This window comes from Haliotis cracherodii, unplaced genomic scaffold (assembly GCF_022045235.1).
Source record: "Haliotis cracherodii isolate W230 unplaced genomic scaffold, xgHalCrac1.p SCAF_15, whole genome shotgun sequence".
Classification (NCBI taxonomy): domain Eukaryota; kingdom Metazoa; phylum Mollusca; class Gastropoda; order Lepetellida; family Haliotidae; genus Haliotis; species Haliotis cracherodii.
The window spans coordinates 31,863,693-31,890,303 of NW_027266270.1; the positions used below are offsets into that span (position 1 = coordinate 31,863,693).

General features: G+C 38.1%; 1 protein-coding gene across 1 annotated transcript in view; it reads right to left on the reverse strand.

The window, feature by feature from the left end:
- The window catches only part of LOC139462520 (C2 domain-containing protein 5-like), a 60,572-nt gene extending 34,187 nt beyond the window's left edge, over nucleotides 1–26,385 (reverse strand). Inside the window, exons 1-11 of the mRNA XM_071244294.1 lie at nucleotides 26,308–26,385; nucleotides 25,309–25,398; nucleotides 24,978–25,064; nucleotides 23,579–23,619; nucleotides 22,889–23,019; nucleotides 22,084–22,179; nucleotides 19,152–19,307; nucleotides 16,068–16,128; nucleotides 14,743–14,865; nucleotides 3,979–4,289; nucleotides 582–626 (exon numbers count right to left, since the gene is read on the reverse strand). Of these exons, the coding sequence (XP_071100395.1) occupies nucleotides 582–626; nucleotides 3,979–4,289; nucleotides 14,743–14,865; nucleotides 16,068–16,128; nucleotides 19,152–19,307; nucleotides 22,084–22,179; nucleotides 22,889–23,019; nucleotides 23,579–23,619; nucleotides 24,978–25,064; nucleotides 25,309–25,398 (1,141 nt within the window). The 5' untranslated portion in view covers nucleotides 26,308–26,385. The remainder of the gene's footprint in view (nucleotides 1–581; nucleotides 627–3,978; nucleotides 4,290–14,742; nucleotides 14,866–16,067; nucleotides 16,129–19,151; nucleotides 19,308–22,083; nucleotides 22,180–22,888; nucleotides 23,020–23,578; nucleotides 23,620–24,977; nucleotides 25,065–25,308; nucleotides 25,399–26,307) is intronic.
- Nucleotides 26,386–26,611: the final 226 nt, after the last annotated feature.

Consider the following 26,611-nt stretch of genomic DNA (forward strand, 5'->3'; position numbering starts at 1 on the left):
GGGGGCTCTTATTAAAATATTATTTCGATGAAAAAAAAAACAGAGTTGGAAGATAAATTTCGTGGTTTATGCTGACAGCCTGAAATGTTTATATACGACTGATGTATTTTTCCAGAATTTAATTGCCCATATTTAAGGGTTCATTAATAAGTCTTGTGTACATTGATCAATTGGAAGGGGTGCTAATTGGGATTGTTCACTAGCCAATATGTTAGCAAATATTGCTGTGGGCGGTTATTAGAGCGGGGCGTTTATTACGTTGAATACGGTAGTTAAAACTGCTAAAAAAGCAGGCTACTGTTTTCAATGGGATTTTTCTAAAAGTTACCCATCACTAAGCATGGATTCTCTGACAGTGCCAGAACCCTCTTTTAAATACTCAGGCTCATAGGATAGGGACACCAGAATGAGGGTATTCATGTCAAAGGGAGGCAATCCATGCCAAAGGGAGGTAACCTGGAAAGAGCTGCTAGCTACATGGAATACAGCAGACAGAGCTCCATGTGAACAGATTGTTTCAAGACGAGACACACACTGTCTAAGCAAACCTCAGTCCATGCTATACACCACATAATACTTACTCCTCTTCAAGAACCGACGCTCTTTCGACGTTCGAAACTCAACCTCTACAGACGGAACATCAAATTAACTACACTCAACACCATGTTGGAGGGGAATATATATGTGAACAATATGTAGTGGGTAACAATATCACATTGGAGAATATTGTGTATAACAACAACATACCACTGAACAACAGGTCGCCCTGAGAAAACCAATCACACATATGTTATACCTGTATTAAGAATCTTTGAATTTCATTGGTCAATCCATTTCACGTGACGAAACAAAAAAATTCAATGCTGAAAACTTACCTATAATTGTTCGTCAAATCACATGACTGACACTGACCTTGATCACTGATCACATGGTCTCTATTAACCAGTCACATGATCAATATTGACTTTATCTGTTAGAAAACAACATGGTTCCTGCAAGTGGCAACACACAGTTTGCCGATATTTGTGAAATAATGAAATATAATACAGAATTTGACGTAATAAGCGCCCAGGCCGCTCGCAAAATTAAAAATAGGGGGATCTTATTAAAATATTACTTGGGTGAAAAAAGTTGAAAGATAAATTTCATGGTTTATGCTGACAGCCTGAAATGTTTATGTATGACAGATATATTTTTCCAGAATTTAATTGCCCATAATTAAGTGTACATATAACACACAGGTGTGTATTATACGCGAATAAATAAGTCTTGTGTACATTGATCAATCAGAAGGGGTGCTAATTGGGATTGTTCACTAGCCAATATATTAGCAAATGTCACAGTGGGCGCTTATTAGAGCAGGGTGATTATTACGTCAAATACGGTATACAAAAAAATAATTTTTAGGTGGTCAATATGTTTAAACAAGCACCGGAGAACATTACCCCTGAGGCGGTCAGCCCAAACTGTGGCCACTGGCCGAGGCCTGGTCCGACCACCAAAGGGGTTGGGTCTTCCCAAAGATGAATTATTTTTATGTTTTATTTTTTTAAGTATTATGAGCATTTGTTCATTGTAGGTAAGCTGGACATTACAGATAGGGAAAATATTATATGCTTGCTTCAGTGCCCCAAGTCTCATGTTAAAGGTATCCTGTTTCCGATGCTTAACACTGCCTAAACAGATGCTAAATGTTATTATTTTAAGTGTAAGAATCAAGGAAGAACCCAGAAAATTTGAGTGAGTTATTAAATGCCCCAGTCAAGTATAGTGCAGCTGTGCCACATTGGCGCATAAATACTGTAAATCTTGAAATTAATGCGAGCGTGAATTAAATGCGAAAAAGGCATGTGGTCTTGGTCCGCATTAATGAAACTTGGCCTTTTTGTCTCCAAAATGACAATCAACAATAAGACGGCCTCACTGCACACTTTGCATAGCGGAAATACCAACTTGAATATATACACTAACACGGTTTATTGAGCAGCGGTTGTAACAAGTACAAAACAATGTCATTCAAAGAATAGGAATTACACAATAGGCATCCGGTGAGTTATCACTGCTTGGGTCAAGAGTTCTACCCACTCGTGTCAAACTAGGCATCATTGACTAACCACTCCAATCAGTAAACTGTTATAGGTTCAATTATCTTTTTGCCTGCCTTAATGCCAGTCAGCAGAATAAACATATAAACTGTGTGTTGTTTTTAGGAAAACACTGTTTATTGTTATTACAGAAGTACTTTACTCAGGGCTAATAAGTGATGCTAGTTGCTGTTTGATTGGATTAAGGTAAGGATATGTATCATTCCACTGGGTATGGGGTGGGGTAGTCACATAGGATTGTGAGTTGATTTTTGGCTAGGGGTCAGCAGTTGTATTACTTTGGAGACGCATTAATCTCAAGATTTACAGTATGTAAGTCTGGGATAGGCAAACCAGTGACTGAACACATGAGAAACAAACCATTCCAGCATGTTAACATGACACACAATTAGCCCCGACAAGTTCCCCCAGATGTGCGAGGAGCATACACTTGAACCACAAGGCTACCCTATCACAGAATTTCACTAAAAGGATTTTCTTAAACAATTATTATTATTCTGTACTTAGACCTGAAATATTATAAAATTAACACAATGAATTCTGCACACAAAAAATGTGTTATTAATCAATTGAAATTTTCATGACCCAAATGGTCTTGGGGTCTAAACATGCATACTGAAATTGGTTTTCTCAGTTTGTCCTTACAAAACCACATCAGATCAGAAAAACCTCTGAGTCTTCAACAAAAACATTCAATATTAGGTCTGTAACGGCAAGTATAGAGCATCATAATTTCTTCAATAAATAGGGAAAGCATCTTCACTCATTTCATATGATACATTTGTATAAAATTAATATCAATGACACGAAACAAATCTCACAGCATAAGTACTGAAAAAAAGAGTTAGGTATCATGAATATTTTTAGGGATATTTTTAGTGAATCTTGAGCACAGAATTTCATAAAATATCCCCAAAAATATTAATGGGGATGAATGTCGCCCAAAATGTTCGAAGTATGGGTTTTTTTCAAATTTGGTTACGATTTAGAAAATTGTCCAATAAAACATAGATAAAAATAAAAAATATCCTCATGCCATTTGTCCGTAGTAAAATCACTGGCGGTAAATACAGATATATGAACACAGGAATCAGGTACGGAAGGTGCTGGAAGGTAGACAGCCATTTCACACGGTTAAGAACTTGGCATGGAAATATCCTACTAAAATATAGTGATAGACCACCCACTCTTTTTTATTTTAGTACAAGCCATGACAGATTAACTATAGTAAACACAGGGGCAGATCCAGGATTTTAAGAAGGGGTTCCACTTGGCAACTTCTAACTTGAGTGGGGGTTGGGTGGTTGGGGGGCGCCAAAACCCTACTTAAAAATTCACAATCATTAAATGTAAACCATTATTAATAATTTTACTTTAATAATCAAATCAACATGTTATCATGGTAGAAATTGTGCACACAAAATGTCATCAGATGCGAAAAAAAAGGGGGGGTTTGGCACCCGTGAATCTGCCACTGGAATGAAAGAATTGAGTGGTCCTTAACTTTTTTAGAGTAGTATAAAAAAAGATTTTGGGGGTCACTAGATAATGAAACTCTGGCTGCAAACTTCAAGGGTCCAAAGAGATACCCATTTATTGCTAACTGATGAAGAATGGGATTCACAAGATTTTAAGTGTTGTTTTTAACACTTGTGTAAGAAATCCTGGGCCCACATGCACAAAGTGACTGAAAGCTATGACTGGTGTAAATCTAAGTCAAATAGTTCAAATAGTCATAGTGCTAAGAATGCTTTGTGCAAGCAGATCCTGTTCTAAGTAAATAAGTAAATTTGTACAAATTAGGCTGTGAATGTAAAGAAATCTGCCAAAAGAAATCAGTGGAAATCTAATTTCTGTAACCATGTTTACTCACCACGGGGTGGTGAACTGAGATCAGAGTCGGAGGATCGACGGTTGATGACAGGGTTGATGACGGGGACAGCGACTCGGACAGGCGACGTGGAGTTGCGGTGAGGTGTCGGGGAGGAGGAGGGGGCAATGGTGTCCTCGGGGAGGGGGGAGCTGGAAGGGAAAGTGAACACATGACCCCCATGAAGAGCGGGAGGGGCAGTCGGGGGCGGGGACCAGCACTTGGCTTGCTTGTGGGGGGAGACTGGGGGTGAGGTTGTCATGGAGACAGGTCGTTTGTGATGCCGGACACTGAGGAAGGTGACATGACGGCCACTGAAATGGAAAAAGAAAATATATAAACCAATCTGTGGTATCATTATTATATTAATTTTACAATTTACTCAAATGTTATTCAAAATGCCTTCCATTATTTGAGGGAAACCACTCATCTTCAGTTAATAGTAGATTTTTGGAAGTGCTGAAATTAAATGGAATACTCATTGAGATAAATACTTATTTGTTATCACCTCAAACAACTTATGGGTATTCAATTTTTTATCATTTCCATGTTTAGTTCAGCTATAAACTTCTAAATGTTTTTTAAACATGGTGTCATCAAATGTTGAGAGTAATAGTTACATGATTGGTTCTCTGAATTCCAAAATTGTATACTTTTTCAAAATTGACATAAATCTCTCACCACACTACATTTGGTATACAGCCTTGTATAACACCTCTGTATAATTGATATATAGCACCTTTATCACACAGTATTCTGCACCTTCACGTTCACTCAGTTATACAGCACCTGCACTACACATGGTAGACAGCCATGTATCACGTTTCAGTATAATATATACATAGCACCTGATCACCCAGTATACAGCACCTTCACTACACATGGTACATAGCCCCGTGTCAAACCTCTGAATAATTGAGTGAGTGAAATTTAACGTCAATTTATCGGCAATATTTCAACCAAATCATGATGATCTGAATTATATATATACGTAGATAGCACCTGATCACCCAGTATACAGCACCTTCACAACACATGGTACATAACCTTGTATCACGCCTCTGTATAATATATTTAGAGAACCTGATCACCCAATATCCATCACCTTCACTACACATAGTATACAGCTTTGTATATACCTCTGTATAATATATATATAGCACCTGATCACCCAGTATACAGTACCTTCGCTACACATGGTATATAGCCTTGTATCACACCTATGCATAGTATATATATCTATAGCACCTGATCACCTAGTATACAGCACCTTCAATACACATATCATGCCTCTGTATAATATATTTAATAGCACATGATCACCCAGTTATACAGCACCTGTACTACACATGGCATACAGTCTTGTATCACACCTATGCATAGTATATATATCTATAGCACCTGATCACCCAGTATACAGCACCTTCAATACACATATCATGCCTCTGTATAATATATTTAATAGCACATGATCACCCAGTTATACAGCACCTGCACTACACATGGTATACAGCCTTGTATCACTCCTCTGTATAATATATACATAGCACCTGATGAGCACCTGCACTACACATGGTATACAGCCTTGTATCATGCCTCTGTACCATATATACATAGCACCTGATCACCCAGTATACGGCACCATCTCTACACATGGTATGCAGCCTTGTATCAAACGTCTCTATAACATTACCAGCACACTTTACTTCATCCTGTCATTCAATACCAATGTGTTACAAATTTTATCATCATACCTCCATGCCAGAATGATGAGATCTCAGTGGTTCACATGATCTTGATAAAATACTATGTATTCTTGGAGGGAAATAAATTTCTCAGCGGGTGAATAAATCCCTTATACCCCACCATGAACGAGACAGGCTGCATGTGGATTTCTGAGAGGGAGAATTAATCCCTTATACCCCGCTCCGAACAAAAAAGCCGCATGCTTTTTTCCAAGTCAATGAAATCACGTGAAAATAGCACAAGTTAACCTCTGCTCAATCCAATAGCTGCCTATCAATTTTGAATTTGTTTAAATTTTTATACAATTTCATATTAAAACATGTTGGTAAGATAAAAAATCGTTGTAGCAGTAACACATGAGGTGCCTAAAAACATGTGGGATGCATAAACCACAAATGTACCCCAAGTGATGAGTAAGCATGAGTTGTTAATGATGATCTCTATGCAACTATCTCTAAGTTCTCTACGGCAATGGCAGTTGTGATGCTGCTTTCATATATGGATGACTAAATGCTAATTCACACTACGTGCAATAAACATTTTCAAACACGGGTTAATGACCACTAAGAAATATCTCTATATACCTATAACTTGTCACACAGTTGGCATCAATATCATGTAGGCATTTCACCTTGACCCAACATTCAACAGACTGTGTGTGAATTTCACCATGCTGTGGCTAAAGTGATACAATGTTAACATAATGGCTATCAGCGATACATTGTTGTCTTTATTGCTACCAGTGATACACTTTTAACTTTACGGCTTCCAGTGATACAATGTTAACTTAATGGCTATCAGCGATACATTGTTGTCTTTATTGCTACCAGTGATACACTTTTAACTTTACGGCTTCCAGTGATACAATGTTAACTTAATGGCTATCAGCGATACATTGTTGTCTTTATTGCTACCAGTGATACACTTTTAACTTTACGGCTTCCAGTGATACAATGTTAACTTAATGGCTATCAGCGATACATTGTTGTCTTTATTGCTACCAGTGATACACTTTTAACTTTACGGCTTCCAGTGATACAATGTTAACTTAATGGCTATCAGCGATACATTGTTGTCTTTATTGCTACCAGTGATACAGTTTACTTTACGGCTTCCAGTGATACAATGTTTACATAATGGCTATCAGCGATACATTGTTGTCTTTATTGCTACCAGTGATACACTTTTAACTTTACGGCTTCCAGTGACACATCTTAACTCTATGGTCACCAGTGACCCACTGGCAACTTCATTACTACCGGTGACACATTATTAATAGTATGGCTACTTGTTACAAATTGTCAACTTCATGGCTATCGGTAAGGCTGCGTTCACACAATGCCGATTATGGCTCCCATTTGAGATCAGACAGCGATACGAAAAAGTCGGATCACTGTCCTCAATGATCTGGAATGTCCTGTCATTGTCTGAATGCATTCATATACGTTCGTAACAGAGTCATAGGATCGGGAAAGGTCCAGAGAGGACGGCTCAGCACTCCCAACAGTATGGTGCATCCCGTAACATTCGGGAAACTCAGCCGATTTTGTCTAGTCGGATTACAATTGTGACTATGTCATGACAGATTCTGCTGTATCGGATCAAAATCGGAACAATGTCCTGTGTTGTCTGGATGGTGTCCTGTGGATCGGGACGTTGTCGTGAAGAACGGGGATGATTTGGAGAAATTGTACATTGCCGTTTCTTGTCGATTGAGCCCGGATTGCGTCCAGATCTTGCCCTAATGTGACCTGTCTTTGTCTATCTATACTGTCCAGTCACTGTTTGATCTCTGTCGAATCGCATTCGGGACAGATTCAGTCATTTTTTAACATGCTGAAGATACAAATCAGATCAGATTCGGATTGAGAATGGGATGGAATCGGTACGAATTCGTCTGAAAACAGCTGAATCGGGATGCTTCCTGAAAAATATCTGATTGTTGTCGTGATTAAATAAATGTTTTTTTTTACAAATTTGTGAATTTCCAGCCACAAATCACAGGATCTTGATCAGACTTTTGACAAATTGGGAATGGTCCTATCAAGGACGGTAGTAACAATCCTGAATGTGTGACTCAGTCCTAACATGTTGTTAACTTTACTGCTACCAGTGACACACTGTTAACTTTACTGCTACCAGTGACACACTGTTAACTTTACTGCTACCACTGACACACTGTTAACTTTACTGCTACCAGTGACACATTGTTAACTTTACTGCTACCAGTGACATACTGTTAACTTTACTGCTATCACTGACACATTGTCAACTTTACTGCTACCAGTGACACATTGATAACTTTACTGCTACCAGTGACACACTGTTAACTTTACTGCTACCAGTAACACATTGTTAACTTTACTTCTACCAGTGACACATTGTTAACTTTACTGCTATCACTGACACACTGTTATCTTTACTGCTACCAGTGACACATTGTTAACTTTACTGCTATCAGTGACACATTGTTAACTTTACTGCTACAAGTGACACATTGTTAACTTTACTGCTACCAGTGACACATTGTTAACTTTACTGCTACCAGTGACACATTGTTAATTTTACTGCTACCAATGACACATTGTAAACATTACTGCTACCACTGACACACTGTTAATGTGATTCAAAATGTGTAAACTCAAATGACTTGAATTAAATTATGAAAGATCATCAGATGAAAAATTAAGAGAAAACAAAGTGATCAAAATATAGAAAGTACCACATGGTTTTGTAGCTCACCTATAATATATATTGGATTGAAACTTAGAGTGACAAGTATCAATAAATCCATCTTTGACATCAACTGATGAGAAATCAACAGTATTTTATAGCCCACTGAAATACCATGCTGCTCTACAATTTGGTTTGTCTGTTTGTTGTTTAATGCCGCACTCAGCAATATTCCTGCTATATGACAGCGGTCTGTAAATAATTGAATCTGGACTAGACAATCCAGTGATTAATATCATGAGCATCGATCCACGCAACTGGGACATGCATCAACCAAGTCAGCGAGCCTTACCACACGATCCCATTTGTCGCGTCTTACGACAAGCATAGTCGCCTTTCGGATCTATAACTAGACCATGGAGGTAGTCTTCTGTATTAACATCCTACCTATACCTGGTGTGCTGTGGCCAGGACCAAGAACTATACCTACAGCTTCATAAGGTGTTGTGGGTGGTGGGATAGCCCAGTGGACCAAGTGTTTGCTTGTCATGTAGAAGGCCTTGGTTCGATTCCAAACATAGGTGCTAGGTGTAAAGCCTATTCTTAGTGTACCCCTGCCATGATATTGCTGGAATAGTTCTTAAAACAGCATTAAACCACACTCACTCATAAGATTTTGGAAATGTGGTTCACTTTGGTTCAGTTGGGTTTAACACAGCTTTGAGTGTGAGTGAATTGGGTTTTTACCCCACTTTTAACAGTATTCCAGTTATATTGCGTCGTGTCAGCTTCATGTGGGAGGAAAGCCCGAAGTGATGCAGGTCTCCGACGTTTACCACTTCAGTGAAACCCACGAGCACGGGTATGGTGCTGACAAACCTAGAAACATAATCGGGGCGAACCGGGATTCGAACCCACAATCATAGGTTTCTGGCGTGACCAAGGGACGCAACTCTGCACAGCAAATCGCGGTGCCTTAGACGACTGGGCCACCCGTGCCCCCTAACACAGCTTTGAACTGTATGCAAAGTGAAGCAGGGCCATGACATAAACAATGCAAAACCGAGATTGGAACCAATGGTCATCAGATACTGACACAACTAAGGGACACAACTCTTCACACCAAATTGTGATGCATGAGACATCTGATCCCCCCCATATTTTGCACAGTTAATATTTTGAAAATGTTCACTGAATATTACATTACATTCATATGTATAAGTACATAACTGATCAATGGGCTAGAATCACCCTGTTCATATCACTGCCACAACAATTTCGTAATACTTCGGAGGGGTCAGCAACAAGTTCAACCCCATCAGACAACTTGGAGTGGCACAGACTCACTCTGATCATCTGACCAAGTGAGCTAAAAAAAGGTGACAATCACAAAGTGATCAAACAAATAACTGTTAAAAACCATGTTAATTGAATTAAAAACTAAAATCTAAAAACAAATATTAAAGAGTAGTGTGAAAGAGGTGTCATTCAAAGTACCTGGGTCTGTGATGAAAAGTTGATTAGTCTTAAAGTTCACAAAGGTAAACAATATTAGGGAGAGATGGTGGGTGCATATATTACAGTGACTTCTAGAAGTAAATATTTTCATAGCAAGCAGGCCCTTTTGGAATTCAGTCTAATATTAAATTATATTATATTACAGTAGCCAGTGCTAAGGTCTCCCTAGGTTTTCAGCAGTCACGGATGTCTCTACACAGCATACAACTGATACTTCCAATTCAATGCCGAAGTGTTGGAATCTAAAATTTGCTCTTTCATAAAGCTTTTATGATTAATAACTTTGTGCGGTACAGATGAATTGGGAATTGGCTCCTTATTTTGAGGTATGATATTTTGACTTAGGTACATCAAATTACAACTTAAAAGAAATTATTTTAGAATAGACAATAAATACAGTTGATACGTAATGACGACGATGGTAAAAGCTGTTTAGAATTTTAGATACTTTTTACACCATAATTCCAAGGTTGAAAACACTCACCATGCACTGAAAAAGATGGCTCTCATTGGTAGTCTGTTCAACAACATTTCTAAGTTGACTAGCTAGAACTAGTGTATTGTCTACATTTTCAGTAGACTTTAATTTAAAATATGAAGATTATTTTCATCTGACCTTACCAAGCAAAAATACATTTTACAAGTCTTGGGACTTGGGACTTGAAGCTTATGTAGTTAGGACATTTTATGACTATACTGCATATGGATGTATGGATGCATGGACTAGGGCTGGGACGAGTCCAAATTTAATACCCGGGTACAACCCTCCCTATTACCCTACCCTGGTACCCGCTGTAGGTATCAAGAGATAGGTACAAACTGTATGAATGGGAAAAGTTTGACCTTAGCCCTGGCAAAATGTATTTAGATACACGCATAAAACAATCTGGTCATGCATACACTGAAGTTTACTGCATGAAGTTTTATCTTTATTCAAACATATAAAAGTCAGAAGGAATGGTTGCATAGTCAGAAAGAAATGGGAACATTAGTGACTTGTAGTGTAACCATAGTGTTTTAGATAATTTTTGTCCTTAAACAATATATCATATGACTAACCATAGGTCCAGGTAGTCCTGTGGGTTGCCGGGTCCTACTCAGGACCCACCTGACCCAAGTTAACTGTCTCAGTCCTAGTATGGATGTATAAATGTGATGATGGTCTTAAGTAGTGTTTATAAAATATTGATTTATATTTTTCTGTTTGTGCATTTGTATATATCACCATTATGATCGACATTGAGAATGCATCATGTTTGGATAGCCGTGTTGTGTTTAATATCAAATGTTTTGGACTATTCCATGAAACAAGGTATCAGCTAGGATTACTGATGCATTTAACCAAACCTGTGTTGTTTTAAACCATGTAACAAAAGACACATATGACAAATGGGAGGATGCCATACAGGTGGCATCGGGACATGAACAGCTAGGTCATAAGATCGGGACATGAACTGCTAGGTCATAAGATCGGGACATGAACAGCTAGGTCATAAGATCGGGACATGAACAGCTAGGTCATAAGATCAGGACATGAAATGCTAGGTCATAAGATCGGGACATGAACAGCTAGGTCACAACATCGGGACATGAAGAGCTAGGTCATAAGATCGGGACATGAAGAGCTAGGTCATAAGATCGGGACATGAACAGCTAGGTCACAACATCGGGACATGAACTGCCAGGTCATAAGATCGGGACATGAACAGCTAGGTCATAAGAGCGGGACATGAACTGCCTGGTCATAAGAACGGGACATGAACATCTAGGTCCTAAGATTTGGACATAAGCAGCTAGGTCATAGGATTGGGACATGAACAGCTAGGTCATAACATCGGGACGTGCACAGCTAGGTCATAAGATCGAGACATGAACAGTTAGGTCATAACATTGGGACGTGCACAGCTAGGTCATAACATCGGGACATGAACAGCTAGGTCTTAACATCGGGACGTGCACAGCTTGGTCATAAGATCGGGACATGAACAGCTAAGTCATAAGATCGGGACATGAACAGCTAGGTCATAAGATCGGGACACGAACAGCTAGGTCATAACATCAGAACGTGAACAGCTAGGTCATAAGATCGGGACATGAACTGCTAGGTCATAAGATCGGGACGTGAACAGCTAGGTCATAACATTGGGACATGAACTGCTAGGTCATAAGATCGGGACATGAACAGCTAGGTCATAACATTGGGACATGAACTGCTAGGTCATAAGATCGGGACATGAACAGATAGGTCATAACATCGGGACATGAACTTCTAGGTCATAACATCGGGACATGAACTGCTAGGTCATAAGATCGGGACATGAACTTCTAGGTCATAAGATCGGGATATGAACAGCTAGGTCATAAGAACGGGACATGAACTGCTAGGTCATAAGATCGGGACATGAACTTCTAGGTCATAAGATCGGGACATGAACAGATAGGTCATAAGAACGGGACATGAACTGCTAGGTCATAAGATCGGGACATGAACAGCTAGGTCATAACATCGGGACATGAATAGCTTGGTCAAAAGAATCTGTGGTCATCATCAGAAATTCTCGCAGCAGACTGTCAGCAGTCCGATGATATCACAGAGAGACATGAGGCAGGAAGGCCAGGTTAGAGAACCATGCAGGTATAACAGGCAGGCATGCAGGGTTAGTTGTGTTAGTACTGCATAGTTTGTACAAGTATTACACAAGCTGATCGATTCATTTCTTCACATGACTGCATTTATCTTTCGGTCATAATAGGGATGCTCTCTTTTTAAAATTAACAATAAAAGTTGCTTTGGTTAAATTGAAATTTTCTTTTTACAAATTTGTTTCACTGATTCTTATGAAAATATTTTTTACTAAATATCATCACAAATAGTTTGAGTGGACTTGATAAACATGAGGTAAGAGGCCCTTAAATTTGACATTTGAGCCAACATTTGCAGATGCGTCCTTGCACCTATATTCATTCATAGAGAGATTTGTCCAATTACCCAGAAACAACAGTGACTAAGCAACAGGGATGAAGCTCGATCATGTTAGAATTTTGCAAGATACAGTATAAAGAAGGTGATATTGTACAAACTATACAAAAAAATAAGAATTAGTCAACAAAATGGCAAAATGTGACTACCATGCCACAGAACTACTTCTCGGAGAAAGACATACCATTATACAAGACTTGTGGCTCCGTTTGGCACCATGTAGAGCATACAGAAGCAAATATATTAGGAAGGACCATGAACAAACATTTAATATTCAGTGGTTCAAGAATCTGTAGGTCTGGTGCTGACCATTTTTTTAAATAAAAAGAAATCCTGTCAGCACATATCTGAGAACTATAAAAGAGAACTATCATTGTCGAAACTTGAATTAATTCACCAAAGCCATGTTTTTCCTTTTCATGTTTCATTTTTTAAGCATCAGTGGATCCTTAAACCAATCAAAAACAAAAGAATCTCCAAAATAACAAATCTAAAGTTTCTAAAAAGATTTTTGGTTACTATTTAATAACAGCAATCGTCTTGCAAGCAAGTGATCGTGTAGGGTTTCCGGGGAAGCAAATTTCAACTGTATCATGGCAGCCTGATCCATGAACAAGTGGTCAATAGTGCGAGCATTAATTGAGTCAGGGTTAGAAGATGCACAACGTGTCATACTTGTAAGTGTTGCGGATATCATGCCATTTCGGACACAGAAGGCCCATTTGCTCACACACATTGTGCCCATTCACACTTCAGAGTTGTCTTCCCTTGGGGTCGTGCCAGTTCACACTTCAGAGTTGTCTTCCCTTGTGGTCACCCATCAAAGTACTATTCAAACTCAGAAGCCATTGTTACCACGAAACTGACATTTGAGTCAGCTCTTTCAAATAAGGGGCTCTAACTTTAATATTCTGCTTAAGAATTTCGAGCCATCAAATATCCAAGGACTTAAAATACAGATTCCTCAACCACTGTTACTATAGCAACATCTGATCACTCTTGTTAGAGGTTCGACATCTTTGTAAATTTCTATTGAACTCAAAGTGCCATTTATTAAAAACAAATTTAGTACAAACAATTTCAAAATAAATCTCCTTTTATTATTTTACTATCCTAAAAAGGTAAATATCCAAACCCAAATATGTACAAGTTTTACAACATGTACACTGTAGCGAACATTGTTTTGTATAGAAAATATTGGAATGAATGAATAAATGAAATGAATTAATTGTTTTTTGATGGTTGGTGAGACATGATAAGTGAATACATGGTATTGATGATAAACATCAAAATGATGATGATGATGAATACTGCTGTTGAATATCTGATTAACTTGCAATCGTTTGAGAACATTGAATGAAATGTTGATTTATGTTGTGACAATGATTTGCTCTTGTGAGGAATATTTATCAGAAACAAATATACTTTCATGAAAAAAAAACACATTACAAAATATGATTTTGAAAAAATAATAATTAAAAATGAATACAAACTGAATATTTAAGTTCAAAATTAATACATATTACAAAATCATGAAATCATTATAATCATGCTTGATAAATAATTCCAATAAATATGCAGCTACTAAACTAAGGTTGAAATTTGGTATGCCATAATCATAAATGATAATATCACATTAGCAATATATTTTATGTTTGTTAAACAGTTACAATGGATACAAAGAATTACAGCAACTGATAGTTAGATTTTGCACAAATATTCCCATAAGTGTTACTTAATGGGGAGACTGTCAAAGATGTACATTTCAACCTTAATTTCACTTTATCTACTATGCATTGAGAAGCTAGATAGAAGAGAGTCAGACAGTGATGACTAGAGTGAACACTTACTCCTTGTAAGGCGAGACCCCGATGGGTGACAACTGTCCTGTGAACTTTGTGATTGTGACCGCAGTGCCGATTCCCCGGACCACAATGCCGGACTCCCCTTCCAGATCAAAACAATGGCAGTAGCTTGAGAACAGAGAAAAATTAGCAAAGTTCAACAATGCAAGTGTTTCAGGAAGCCAACAGAGCCATTGCAACAGAAACATCTTTGGTCTGAAAGAAAATTTGCTTGTTAACTAGAAAGACACCTTTCAAAAATTTCACAAATATTTCACATTTTCATATCTGTGCTTTCTTTCTTCTTAAAAGTAAGAGTGAGTGAGTGAACAGTATTTCAGTCATATCACGGGGTGTCGGCTTGATGTGGGAGGAAAGCCAGAATGCAGGTCTAAGATGTTTACAACATTGATGAAACCCACAGGCACAGGTATGGTGCTGATAAACATAGAAACATAACCATGATGACTTCCTTCAGTGGCATTTAGAAGTTGGTGTGATGAAGAAAGACAAGTTCTATGGATGAACAACTTCTTTATTACAATTAGTGCGATGTTTCGGTGTAGGTGTTAGGATCTACATCGAAATGTCACACTAATTGTAATAAAGAAGTTGTTCATCCATAGAACTTGTCTTTCTTCATAACCATGATGAATTGGGATTTGATCCCAAGAACAAAGGTTTATGGCTTGTCCATGGGCCGCAATTGTGCACAGTGAATTTCAGCGATTAGTCAGAAAGTAAGAACATTATCAGGACTTTTAGTGATCATATTGACATCATATACTGCACCAAATCAGGAGAACACTGAGGCTGGCCGAGGATTTTGTCCACTTTTATCAGCGAGTGTTGATATATTTGATATCAAAAGACACGAGAGTGAGATTTTATTTATCATCCAACATCATTCTTCCAACCTTTTCAGTTCGTAGACAGTAATTAGCAGTGTAAAAAGTACTTCTAACAGCTTCAGTAGCAGAGCCATTAGTGATATCATTTGATTGTGACATCATGGTAACCAACGACGTCACAATGGTCTGCAAAGCATTGTGATGTAATTTCATTGCAGTTATATCTACAGTGTAGATATCGCTTGATCTCACCCAAGCAATATCTCCTGTGGGAGCCAGTTTTGGATGATAAAGATGACTCACTTAACACTTAAATACAGACCTCTTTTCTCCATCAATGGGTTTTTCCCTATCAACTTGTTTGGCAGATGTAAATGTAAGGACTTTTAAGGCTGGGCAGCCAAATTCAAGGCCCTTTGAAACCTGTGCGAACCATGCATTACACATTTAATGAAGGGTTTCAGAAATCCTGTGTCTCACCCCAGTACAGCATTGCCTCCCATCTCCATCACCTTGACCCCAATCTTCCGCTGTAGTTCACCTAAAACAGCAACATTCATGCAGGTCTATGTGGAGGTCATTTTCAAGAAGAAATATAGTGAGTGAGTGAGTGAGTTTGGTTTTACGCCGCTTTTAGCAATATTCCAGCAATATCACGGCGGGGGACACCAGAAATGGGCTTCACACATTGTACCCATGTGGGGAATCGAACGCGGGTCTTCGGCGTGACGAGCGAACGCTTTAACCACTAGGCTACCCGACCGCCCCAGAAGAAATATGTTATGTGGTGTACTATTGCTCCCAGTAGTGAGTGAGTTTATTTCAGTGAAGAGGCCACCGGCCCATTATACATTATGGATACAGTGGATTACAACAATAGCAGGCGCCAGATAATACAAGTGATATACATAGTGAAACAATTGAATTATTGCATACATTTAAAAAACTGTTGTCGTTTCTTAAAAGCAAGAAAAATATATTTAGCTAATTTATTAATAACATGTTCATTTTGGCAAGACGTAAGAGTACAAAATTTATCAAATGAAGGTTGTGAACTTAGGTATAAGTACAGTACAGTACAGTGATCCCTTTTTGCTTCAAAGCAGGGTATAAGGGATTGATTCTCCCGCTGAGAAATTCCGAGGCGGGATACATGGCATTCTATCAAGATCACGCGAACAATCAGATCTCATCATTCTGAAATGGACGTATGATAAGGATCTATACCAAAACGTCTCACAGTTACAGTACAATAAAGGAGCTGTTACCCATAATTGTTTTGTCGACTTTAACACTGTACTAATTTTGCTGTCCAAATCCTACTGCCCAATTTGTTCTGTCATTTTAAATCATCTGAAAATATTGATATGGCCACAAAGCTGGAGGTCGAATAGTTAAAATATGTCAGGACTAGTAGTTTTCTCTAAAATGTAGTTATGTTAAATCACCCGTGGGAATGAGACAGACCTTATTCCCCACAAGATATAACACAAGCCAGTAAAATAATGTCTGAAATATAATAAGGTAAAAACTCAAAATGTTCTCTAAACCAATGAAAATAGATCTCAATGTCGACTTCTCTAGACAATCACTGAAGATGTGAATATTTAAGAATTTCTCATTGTGTGAGTTCATTGGAGTATGAACTTTTATAGAGTGAGGGCCAAACTGTATGAATGTCGGAGCTTGAGACACGATAAACGTGATGGGAGAGGTTTCTGAAGTTGTTAAATGAACCTATGGCGGTTACATATTTTAATCATCAATCATCAACTGGCCAATCATGGAAAGGTGATGAAAGATGTGTCAAATAGACACTAAGGTAAATTCATAGACTGCTGTAGACTTTCACCATCAGCCTAGACACAGATTGATACTACAATAGTTTTGATGTACATTACTTTCATTTTGTTCACAAGCATGGGTCATAGCGAAGATATTCGTGAATGATCATGCATGCAGTCAAACTCACTGACGTTTCTCAATATATACTAAAACACTGAGTTCAAGATTAAAGGGTGTAAATGGTCAGAAAGAATGTGTCTGTATGTAATCGTGCTAGGGAATTCCCAGGGTTTTCCCCAGGAATGTGGAAGTAGTCTGTCATTTCATGAATGCTGTCTCGTAAAAAATGTATGAACTTCAAATTGTGTCGTTCATACACTTATGAACGTCAATTTCACAGTCATGTGACCGACCTCTCGTCCAATGGAAAAGCTGTATAATGTGTAAAATTCAAATTAAAAGAATATTAACTATTGTCTATCATAAATATATTTTCTTCCTGATTAATGAAAGTTGTTCCTATTTTATCAAAGCAAACTCCTGACTGGAGTACTATGGACGTCTTTGACCCACGACGATATGTCGAATACTGATGTTGAGGTGTGGAAAGTAGTCTGTTAACAGATACAAGGCATGAAGAGCACGAGATTCACAAAAACATGTGCCAGTTGTCAAGCGAGCTGTCCCAAGACAAACCGGGAGCAACTATTTACTTCGTTTGACCTAGCCTGAAATTAGTCGTGGACCATCTTCCCGAGGCAAGAGAGTTAACTGACTATAAAAGTCCAGTTTCCACCCTTGCCGAATTAGGCTCATATTATGGAGTTACATTTTGGCTGGACTAACGAGTCTATGCATAGTCCAATCAAAATCGTGCACCGAAATCAAAATCCGGTTCGTAAACTGTCGTGCAGATTTCGGTTGATTGCAGGATTTGCAAAGCATGTGCACAGCGAACTCGTTGTCAACAGTTATTTTCCAAATCTTTCATGTTTTTAATCAAGGTGCTCACATGATTTGATGCATTTCGTGATGTAAGACCCGTTTTATCACAATATAGATCTTGATTATCGATCAGATCATCCTGACTGGGCGCCACCATTTTGGGTGAAGCAAACACAAGTGATACGAGAGGTGGAATCTCATTGGTCCATAAGAGAGGCTTATATAAATAGTAATAGCCACTGGTGGCACTATGATCGAGCTCAGTAATTCCAGCCTAGTTTGGCAAGGGTGGAAACTGGACTTTTAAAGTCAGTTAACTCTCTAGCTTCGGGAAGATGGCTGTGGACTATCCAAAGGACGAGGTATGATAACAGCCCTTTCCAGCAGATGGGTCCAGGGTATTTATCATTATGAAAAAACAGGCGACATAATAGACTTGCTTATCAAGGATGTATCTCCAAGCCCTAAAGATATCCTTGGTTCTCTCCTGATTGGCCTGACTGGTTGTTTTCTGGGTCTACAGATTTCAGTGTGAAAAATGTTCATTGAGGGGTGGGTGAAAATTAAACAAACAAAACATTAAACACATTAATTTTTTTTCTTCAAAAAGTTGTCTAAATATTGTCAAAGGCATCAATTTTGCATACAACAAAATAAAAGAGGGCCTTTCATACATTATTTTCCCTCCACTTTTTATTGCCTTACTTCCAGGATGAACATTTTTGTTACTGGAAGTGAAACATAGCCTGTGATAACTGACATGCTGTCGAGTGGGTTTAGACTGAACCTCCCAGAGAGCTTGGAGAGAAGCCTCTGGGTTTAGACTTAACCTACCTGAGAGCTTGGAGAAAAGCCTCTGTCTTGCTTCATTCGATGCCCGTGGTGTCCGAAGTTTGTCAATCCACTGATATTCAGGATCGTTGTTGACAACAAGCTCCTCCACAAAACCATGGATGACAAGTAATCTGTGGCCAGCAGGGACTTCACTGGCTGAAATGGGATAGACAGGACAAGTTGGAACTTAGATAAGTAGTTGAGGTGAAATGGGGTTTAATATTGTGTTCAAGATTACTGCATTTACATAGTGATGCCATGTTTGGCAGCTAATGCCAGTGCTACACCACTGAGATACCGTGCCGCCATTTAACATGGATACTCCCCTCAGACACAGTAAACTAACTCCATGCTGAGCAGTTTTTGTTCTATCCTCTTAATGCTGAGTACCAGAAAGGACACCAAGTACCACTAGACCATGGAGATGGAGAATAAAATTAAAACTGATCAAAAAGCGTACAAGACTCATAATACTCGCATATAAAAAGCTGTAAAACAGAATAAGTCTTATAAATTGTATTATATATTACTCTGCACAAAAAATATCTCCTTTTAACATTTAACAGCAACAAACCTTGAAACCATGTCTGCAATGGACTTGTGTTTTCATGCTTAACAACAGATGACAAAAAAACCGACAGGCAATATCATGCCCCTAAACAAAACATTCTGCCACTGAGGGGATTCACCTTACTGGGTTTAAAATAGGTTTCTGTTGTTTAATGCGCTGCACAATTTCAATGATAGGGTCTTTGCCCAGTCAGCCTGTTTCCCTGTTCGACCTCAGACTTTTTTAACTGCACCCTGTCAACTGATGCCATGCTACTCACAATAAAGACACCTTTAGTTGTCTACTCAGGGAGTAATCTCTGAAAGGCATTCATTTTTTGGAATAGGACCGAGAGCAGCAGGTGATTTATGGGGGGTCTTCCTACTTGTCCAGCACTTATTGTTGTAGGTACAATGTCACCTGAAGATGGTGATTGGTAAGACAATATAGGAGATTAAGGGGGGCATCTCACATATGACACAACTACTTGGTGAACTATATTCACATACGGTGAACTGCGTGAAAATATATGTAGCAATGAGTGGGTGAACATATTAATCATTTAGTATGATATAGTTTGTTATAACCGCAGTTCGTAATAAGCGTAGTTTTTTATAACTGTAGTTTGTTAAACTGTATTCGACGTAATAAGCGCCCCGCTCGAATAAGCGCCCACGGCAATATTTGCTGATATGTTGGCTAGTGAACAATCCCAAATGGCACCCCTTCCGATTGATCAATGTATACAAGACTTATCTTTTCGCGTATAATACGCACTCGTGTGTTATATGCACACTTAATTATGGGCAATTAAATTCTGGAAAAATATATCTGTCGTGCATAAACATTTCAGGCTGTCAGCATAAACCATGGAATTTATCTTTCAACTCTGTTTTTTTTCACCAAAATAATATTCTAATAAGAGCCCCCTATTTCTAATTTTGAGAGAGGGCACTTATTACGTCGAATACGATAACCGTAGTTTTTTATAAGCGTAGTTCATCATGAGCGTAGTTCGTTATAGCTGAGTTTGTTATAACCATTTACACAGCATAGGTACAGCAAATGGCCGTGACCAAACAAACCACTTCGTTATCTCCGTCTGTTCGTTATAAGTGTGTCCATTATAAAATAGGGTGTACTGTATCTGTAGAGCTGCTAAGTATGACAATTGTACATATGAGCCAGTGAAAACATTTGTCACGCACCGCTACACCATTGTGCTGGCAGCTTTGGGACACATACCCAAACTGTTTGGTTGTGGAATCTGATTATCGACAGTGATTTCACCACTTTCACTGTGACATTTAAATACTTTCTACGAATGTTATGACATGTTTCTTTGACTTAATATACATAGGACACATTACATTCGCAACAAAATCGCAATCATTGTTTTCACTTTACTTGCCTTTTAACACACTGTCCCCATGTGGGGAATAGAACCCTAGCCTTCTGCATGACAGGTGGACACCTTAACCAACAGATTTCCCACAAATCCCTACTAATTCCTCCACACTATCCCTATAAATTTATCAAAATCAACTTATATTTTGGAAAAATAATTGCTCATCGATTTCTTGTGGAAACTGAAACCAATCTGATTTAAATCAAATCTAATTCTGTGCTCACTACCAAACAAAGATCTGAGGGTATTTCAGGTGAGGTCAGAATGATCTTTGGCAAACATTGACTGACCAATTAAATAACTAACTGGAAGTTGACATCAGCCAATCAGAATGCAGCTTTCTCAAGTTTTGCGGCACCAGTTTCAAGATGGCAACTTCAATTCCAGACTATGCTTTGAGAAATATTTTGACAAAGTTCTTTAATAAAAATTTGTAGACTGAACAAAAGAAAATTCTGGAATGTCTAATAGATGGCCGAGTTTGTATGGCAGTACTTGTCATGGGGTATGGAAATTATCCAGTCTTTTCAAAATGATTAACCAATTGAAGTGAGAGATAGACAATGTCCAGCATTCTGAATCAGTCACACACCCTGTAACTATTGTTCGGAATGCCTGTTAACATTTTAAAGGTTGCATGATTAGAAAACACATTCCAACTTTCACTCTCATTTGGGTCTGATAGGTCAGATGAAAGGTCGTTCTGACGTGACCTGTAATGGGATGTCCTCAGAATTGGGTGTAGTGGTAATGTATAAGATCTGATCTTAATGAGACTGAACTTAAACCAAACAATCATTGAATGTTAATGTATACACAAACATATTTGTTAGAAACCCTGTTTACTTATTTTTGAATCAAACTTTTATTGTTGGAAGTAATAGCTACTATCATGATTTCAATAAAAAAAATGTGTTATTTTCTTTTCCTTAAAGTCTAAACACTTAAAACAGGACTCATCACATTCAACTCACTACAGAAGAACTGGATGCCGCAGGAAGACTGCCTAAACTTATTGAAGTCACTGAACAGCTCCACCTTCACCAGCACGTTCAACTCGCCGCGGATTCCTGGAATATACGCGTCATCGTAAAAACTGACTTTGTTCAAAAAAGATGTAAGAAAATGAACTTTACAATATTTCCTATAACATGTGATCTACGTTTAACATCAGGTAAACATAAAAACATCTTGAATCTTAAATCATCCGATGACCAACAAACAAATTACTAAAGAGCAAAAAGTAGATTTTAGGCTTAAAAATACAAAAGAATTGGTTCTCAGGCAAGGACTTTGGAAAATATAGTGTGGGCGGTAGTCTTTTTTTTTGCTTGTTAAAACTAGTATGAAACCAAATATACCATTAGTACCATCAACCTGGGAAAGGGCCTTCCCACATAAACAAGCATACAAACTCCTATTCCCGCCATGACCATAACACGAGATGTGCAGTAATACAGCGCACATGTAAGGGGAAGTAAATGTGTGCTATATTGGCTCATATTGTTTTTACGTACTAGGATTTCTATATTTTTTTTAAATGGAAATAAAAACAAACCTGCAACAGACTTTATGATGATGCGGGCGTTGCCTCAGAACCAAGACTATTATATATTTTAGCCTTAACAATTATATTTTATTGCAGTTCATACATTTTACAATTACAGTAATATAGTTAAAATACACCCAACATCAAAAACAAACTCATTATTTCTGCATAATGGACATATTAGCTGCCATTAACTAGAAATCTTACTCTACACCAGAGTGGGTACCGACCATGCATAGTGTCATAGACAGGGAACCAGCCATTGATGACGTGGGGGCTCTCTCTGGTGAGTAGGGGGTTCAGGTCAATGTACACCTTCCCTATAGCATCGTGGGCACTGTAGGTGTCGTAGTCCAGCACTCTGATTGTAAAAATAGTAAAAAGAGACTATGAACGTGTTTTCAATTGACCCTTATCATAAGATTGTCATCACTTGTCATACATGACCTTCACTGTGACAATGACCTCATATATAGGTCACTCACAACCTACCCGGGGTAGAATAGGTCTTCAGCAACCCATTGCCGTAAATGGTGACTAGGCTTGTCGTAAAGGCAACTAATGGGATCGGGTGGTCAGGCTCGCTGACTTGGTTGGTGAATGTCAATGTATCCTAATTGCATGGATCGATGCTCATGATGTCAATCACTGGATTGTCTGGTCCAGACAAGGTTATTTACAGACCGCCGTCATATAGCTGGAATATTGCTGAGTGCAGCGTAAAACAACAAACACTATAAAGTAATGTCATAACTCAAAGACGATTGTAGCACTACTCCAATTCGCCTCTGCTGTAAGCAACATGTCGTAAAACTGGTCTTTTTGTTTGATAAAAAAAGGCATAACTTTGACAATTTGACCTTCAGTCCATAATTCATGGTTTGATTGCTTCATATCATTTTCTGCCATCCAGCACCTACCTCAGTTCCAGGGGTTCATCCTGAAGCACTTCATCATCAACCTGAAACAGGAAGAAGATCTACTATCAGGATGGTTACATTATCAGTGGGAGTTTCAAGTACTGTCTGTGAGGGATGTCGGTTACTTTACATGACAGTTAGGTCACTTTATGACCCTTCATAAATAATCACAGTGACCACACAGATAACTCACGCCATCACAGTATCTATATCATCACCACGTCCACACCATCACCATATACACAGTATCCACACCATCACCAAATGCACACCATCACCATAAACACAGTATCCACACCATCACCATATACAAACTATCCACACCATCACCATATACACAGTATCCACACCATCACCATATACACAGTATCCACACCATCACCGTATACACAGTATCCACACCATCACCATACACACAGTATCCACATCATCACCATAAACACAGTATCCACATCATCACCATATACACAGTATCCACACCATCACCATATACACAGTATCCACACCATCACCATATACACAGTATCCACACCATCACCGTATACACAGTATCCACACCATCACCATATACACAGTATCCACATCATCACCATATACACAGTATCCACACCATCACCATATACACAGTATCTACACCATCACCATATACACAGTATCCACACCATCACCGTATACAAACTATCCACACCATCACCATATACACAGTATCCACACCATCACCATATACACAGTATCCACACCATCACCATATACACAGTATCCACATCATCACCATATATACAGTATCTACACCATCACAGAGGGATTAAAGAAGAAACAAATCAGACAACTATTGGTCTTTTCTTCCCATATTCCAAGCTATTGAATAAGCAGTTTGGCTGTAAACTTTGGCTTTTTAACTGCACCATAATATCTATAAGTATCTTCTAGTCAAGGTGGGGAAGCCTCATAACTAAAGAATTGGGTCATCATGTCAAAAGCCTGGAATAATACTAAAAGCATCCTAAAAAACATCAAATTCATGTACAGTAAACAACATTATAACGAACAAGCTTATAACAAATTGACGGATATAACATTAACAAACTTACTTTTTGGTCCCGACCATTTGTTGTATATATATATATGCTTTAAATATGCCTAAAACGAACTTTGGTTATAATGAAATAAAATTTGTGGTCCCTTTGAGTTCGTTATAACCAGAGCTTAGTGTACATGTTAAATGTTAAAACTTCAATAATGATCAGGATTCATAAGCAGAAAGGAACTATCAGACTAGCCTTTATTCATTCCTGAGGGTGCTTATATCTAGACATGGCAACCACGGATACACAATCTGAAAAAAGGGTTAATTGTATTATAAAGGTGGATAAATGGTGTTTGTCATGGTGAAGCGTACCTCAAACTTGTACCAATCCGAGTCCCACTGTGGGTTCAGTGACTTCCTGTACACATCAGTCTTCATCACCTCATTACTGAATCGAACCTGGAAGGAAAGTACATAGCAGCTACTTTCCATGCTTTTCGTGGAGCTATTATTGACATTTATGTTGAATCATGTTGAATGTTGTCATTTGTTTATCATTCATGTTTATTATTTTCAGAATTTGTAAACTGGTAATTGGTTGTTGGGTGGGGAAGAAAGAATTCATTCAGCTGGTACTTTTAACAGAGTTAGGGTTAACATTCCATATGCTTTTTGACAAGGTTTAATCCTTTAGTGAGCTCACTTCAACAAATGCATCTGTGAGATCTGAGGCTCGATCCATCACTGGCAGATTCCGTGCCCCTAGGATACGGACTTTGAGCTTGCCTGGCATCTGAAGAATACAAGGTTACATTAATGTACATAATCATGATAATGTTACGTAATAACCATGTCATCAGTGATAACTAGACTAAATGAGGCCATATGAAACAGCTATCATTAAATATTAAGTTGACAATCTTGAAATTCAAATAAATCAGAAAGGTGTAGAATAAAACCAGACCTTGTATACAATTTACATGTATGTACATCAATTATACAGATAAATATGACAAATGTGTAATTTTGCACAATTTATCCCTATATGGTAACTGTTTCTGGGTTTTATGCAAATATTCCTGTTATCTAGCTGTAATAATAATTCAGAAACATGAATATTGTTAAGCTAGTTTATATATTTTTTTTATGTTTACCCTGATGAGAAACATGGTAATAAGCTTGACAGCATTCATTTTCTAAATTAGATAGGAAAACATGCAATTATATTTTCAAGAGTTTAAGACAGTGCATAAAGCTTTACGGCAATCAGTGACATACTGCAATATATTAGCAATAGTCCTGTCACAGTGATGCAACTGCACTCTCCAGTTTGACACTTTCTGTATTTTCACATGCTGCGTCCCGCTGGTCACAGTCCATATTGTATCCTGATATCTACACTAAAAAGTTATAAGTGAAAAATATTTTACTACACTCAAATAAGATAGGGGATAAGATGGAATTAATTATCTCCTCCTATGCCATGTGTGAACTCTATTCCCTGATTTTTATCTGTTTAACTTTTATTATCATAAATAAGTAATATTGCATTTTTGCGCAAATTGCAGGTAGCCCTAACGCCTAGATCTACACTGTGATCGGTAATACAGGTTTGTCATAAATAACATATCCATTAAGGATTTGTCTATGTAATTTATGATATTCGTTCATATCATTGGAAGACAAGAATCGTTCTACTTACTTTACGTTTCAGTGTCAACAAATAAAATGTAGAATGTCTAGAGCTGTCACATACAGACTTCTGCCATCTTGGTTCGTGTTAAAGGGAGGTAACTGGATTCCTAAGTCACTTCGGAGAATATTATCTCCCTTCCTTAATTTCACGCACCTGTCTTCCCCAGCTTTCGACATATTCAACATTGTATTTTATTTCTCCCTTTGTAACAAAATCAACACTGATAATTCGCTCACTTTGGACGAACGGTACCTCGTACCATGGAGCTACAAAACGCAACAGAATTGTAGAAATAATCAATTTGATATTC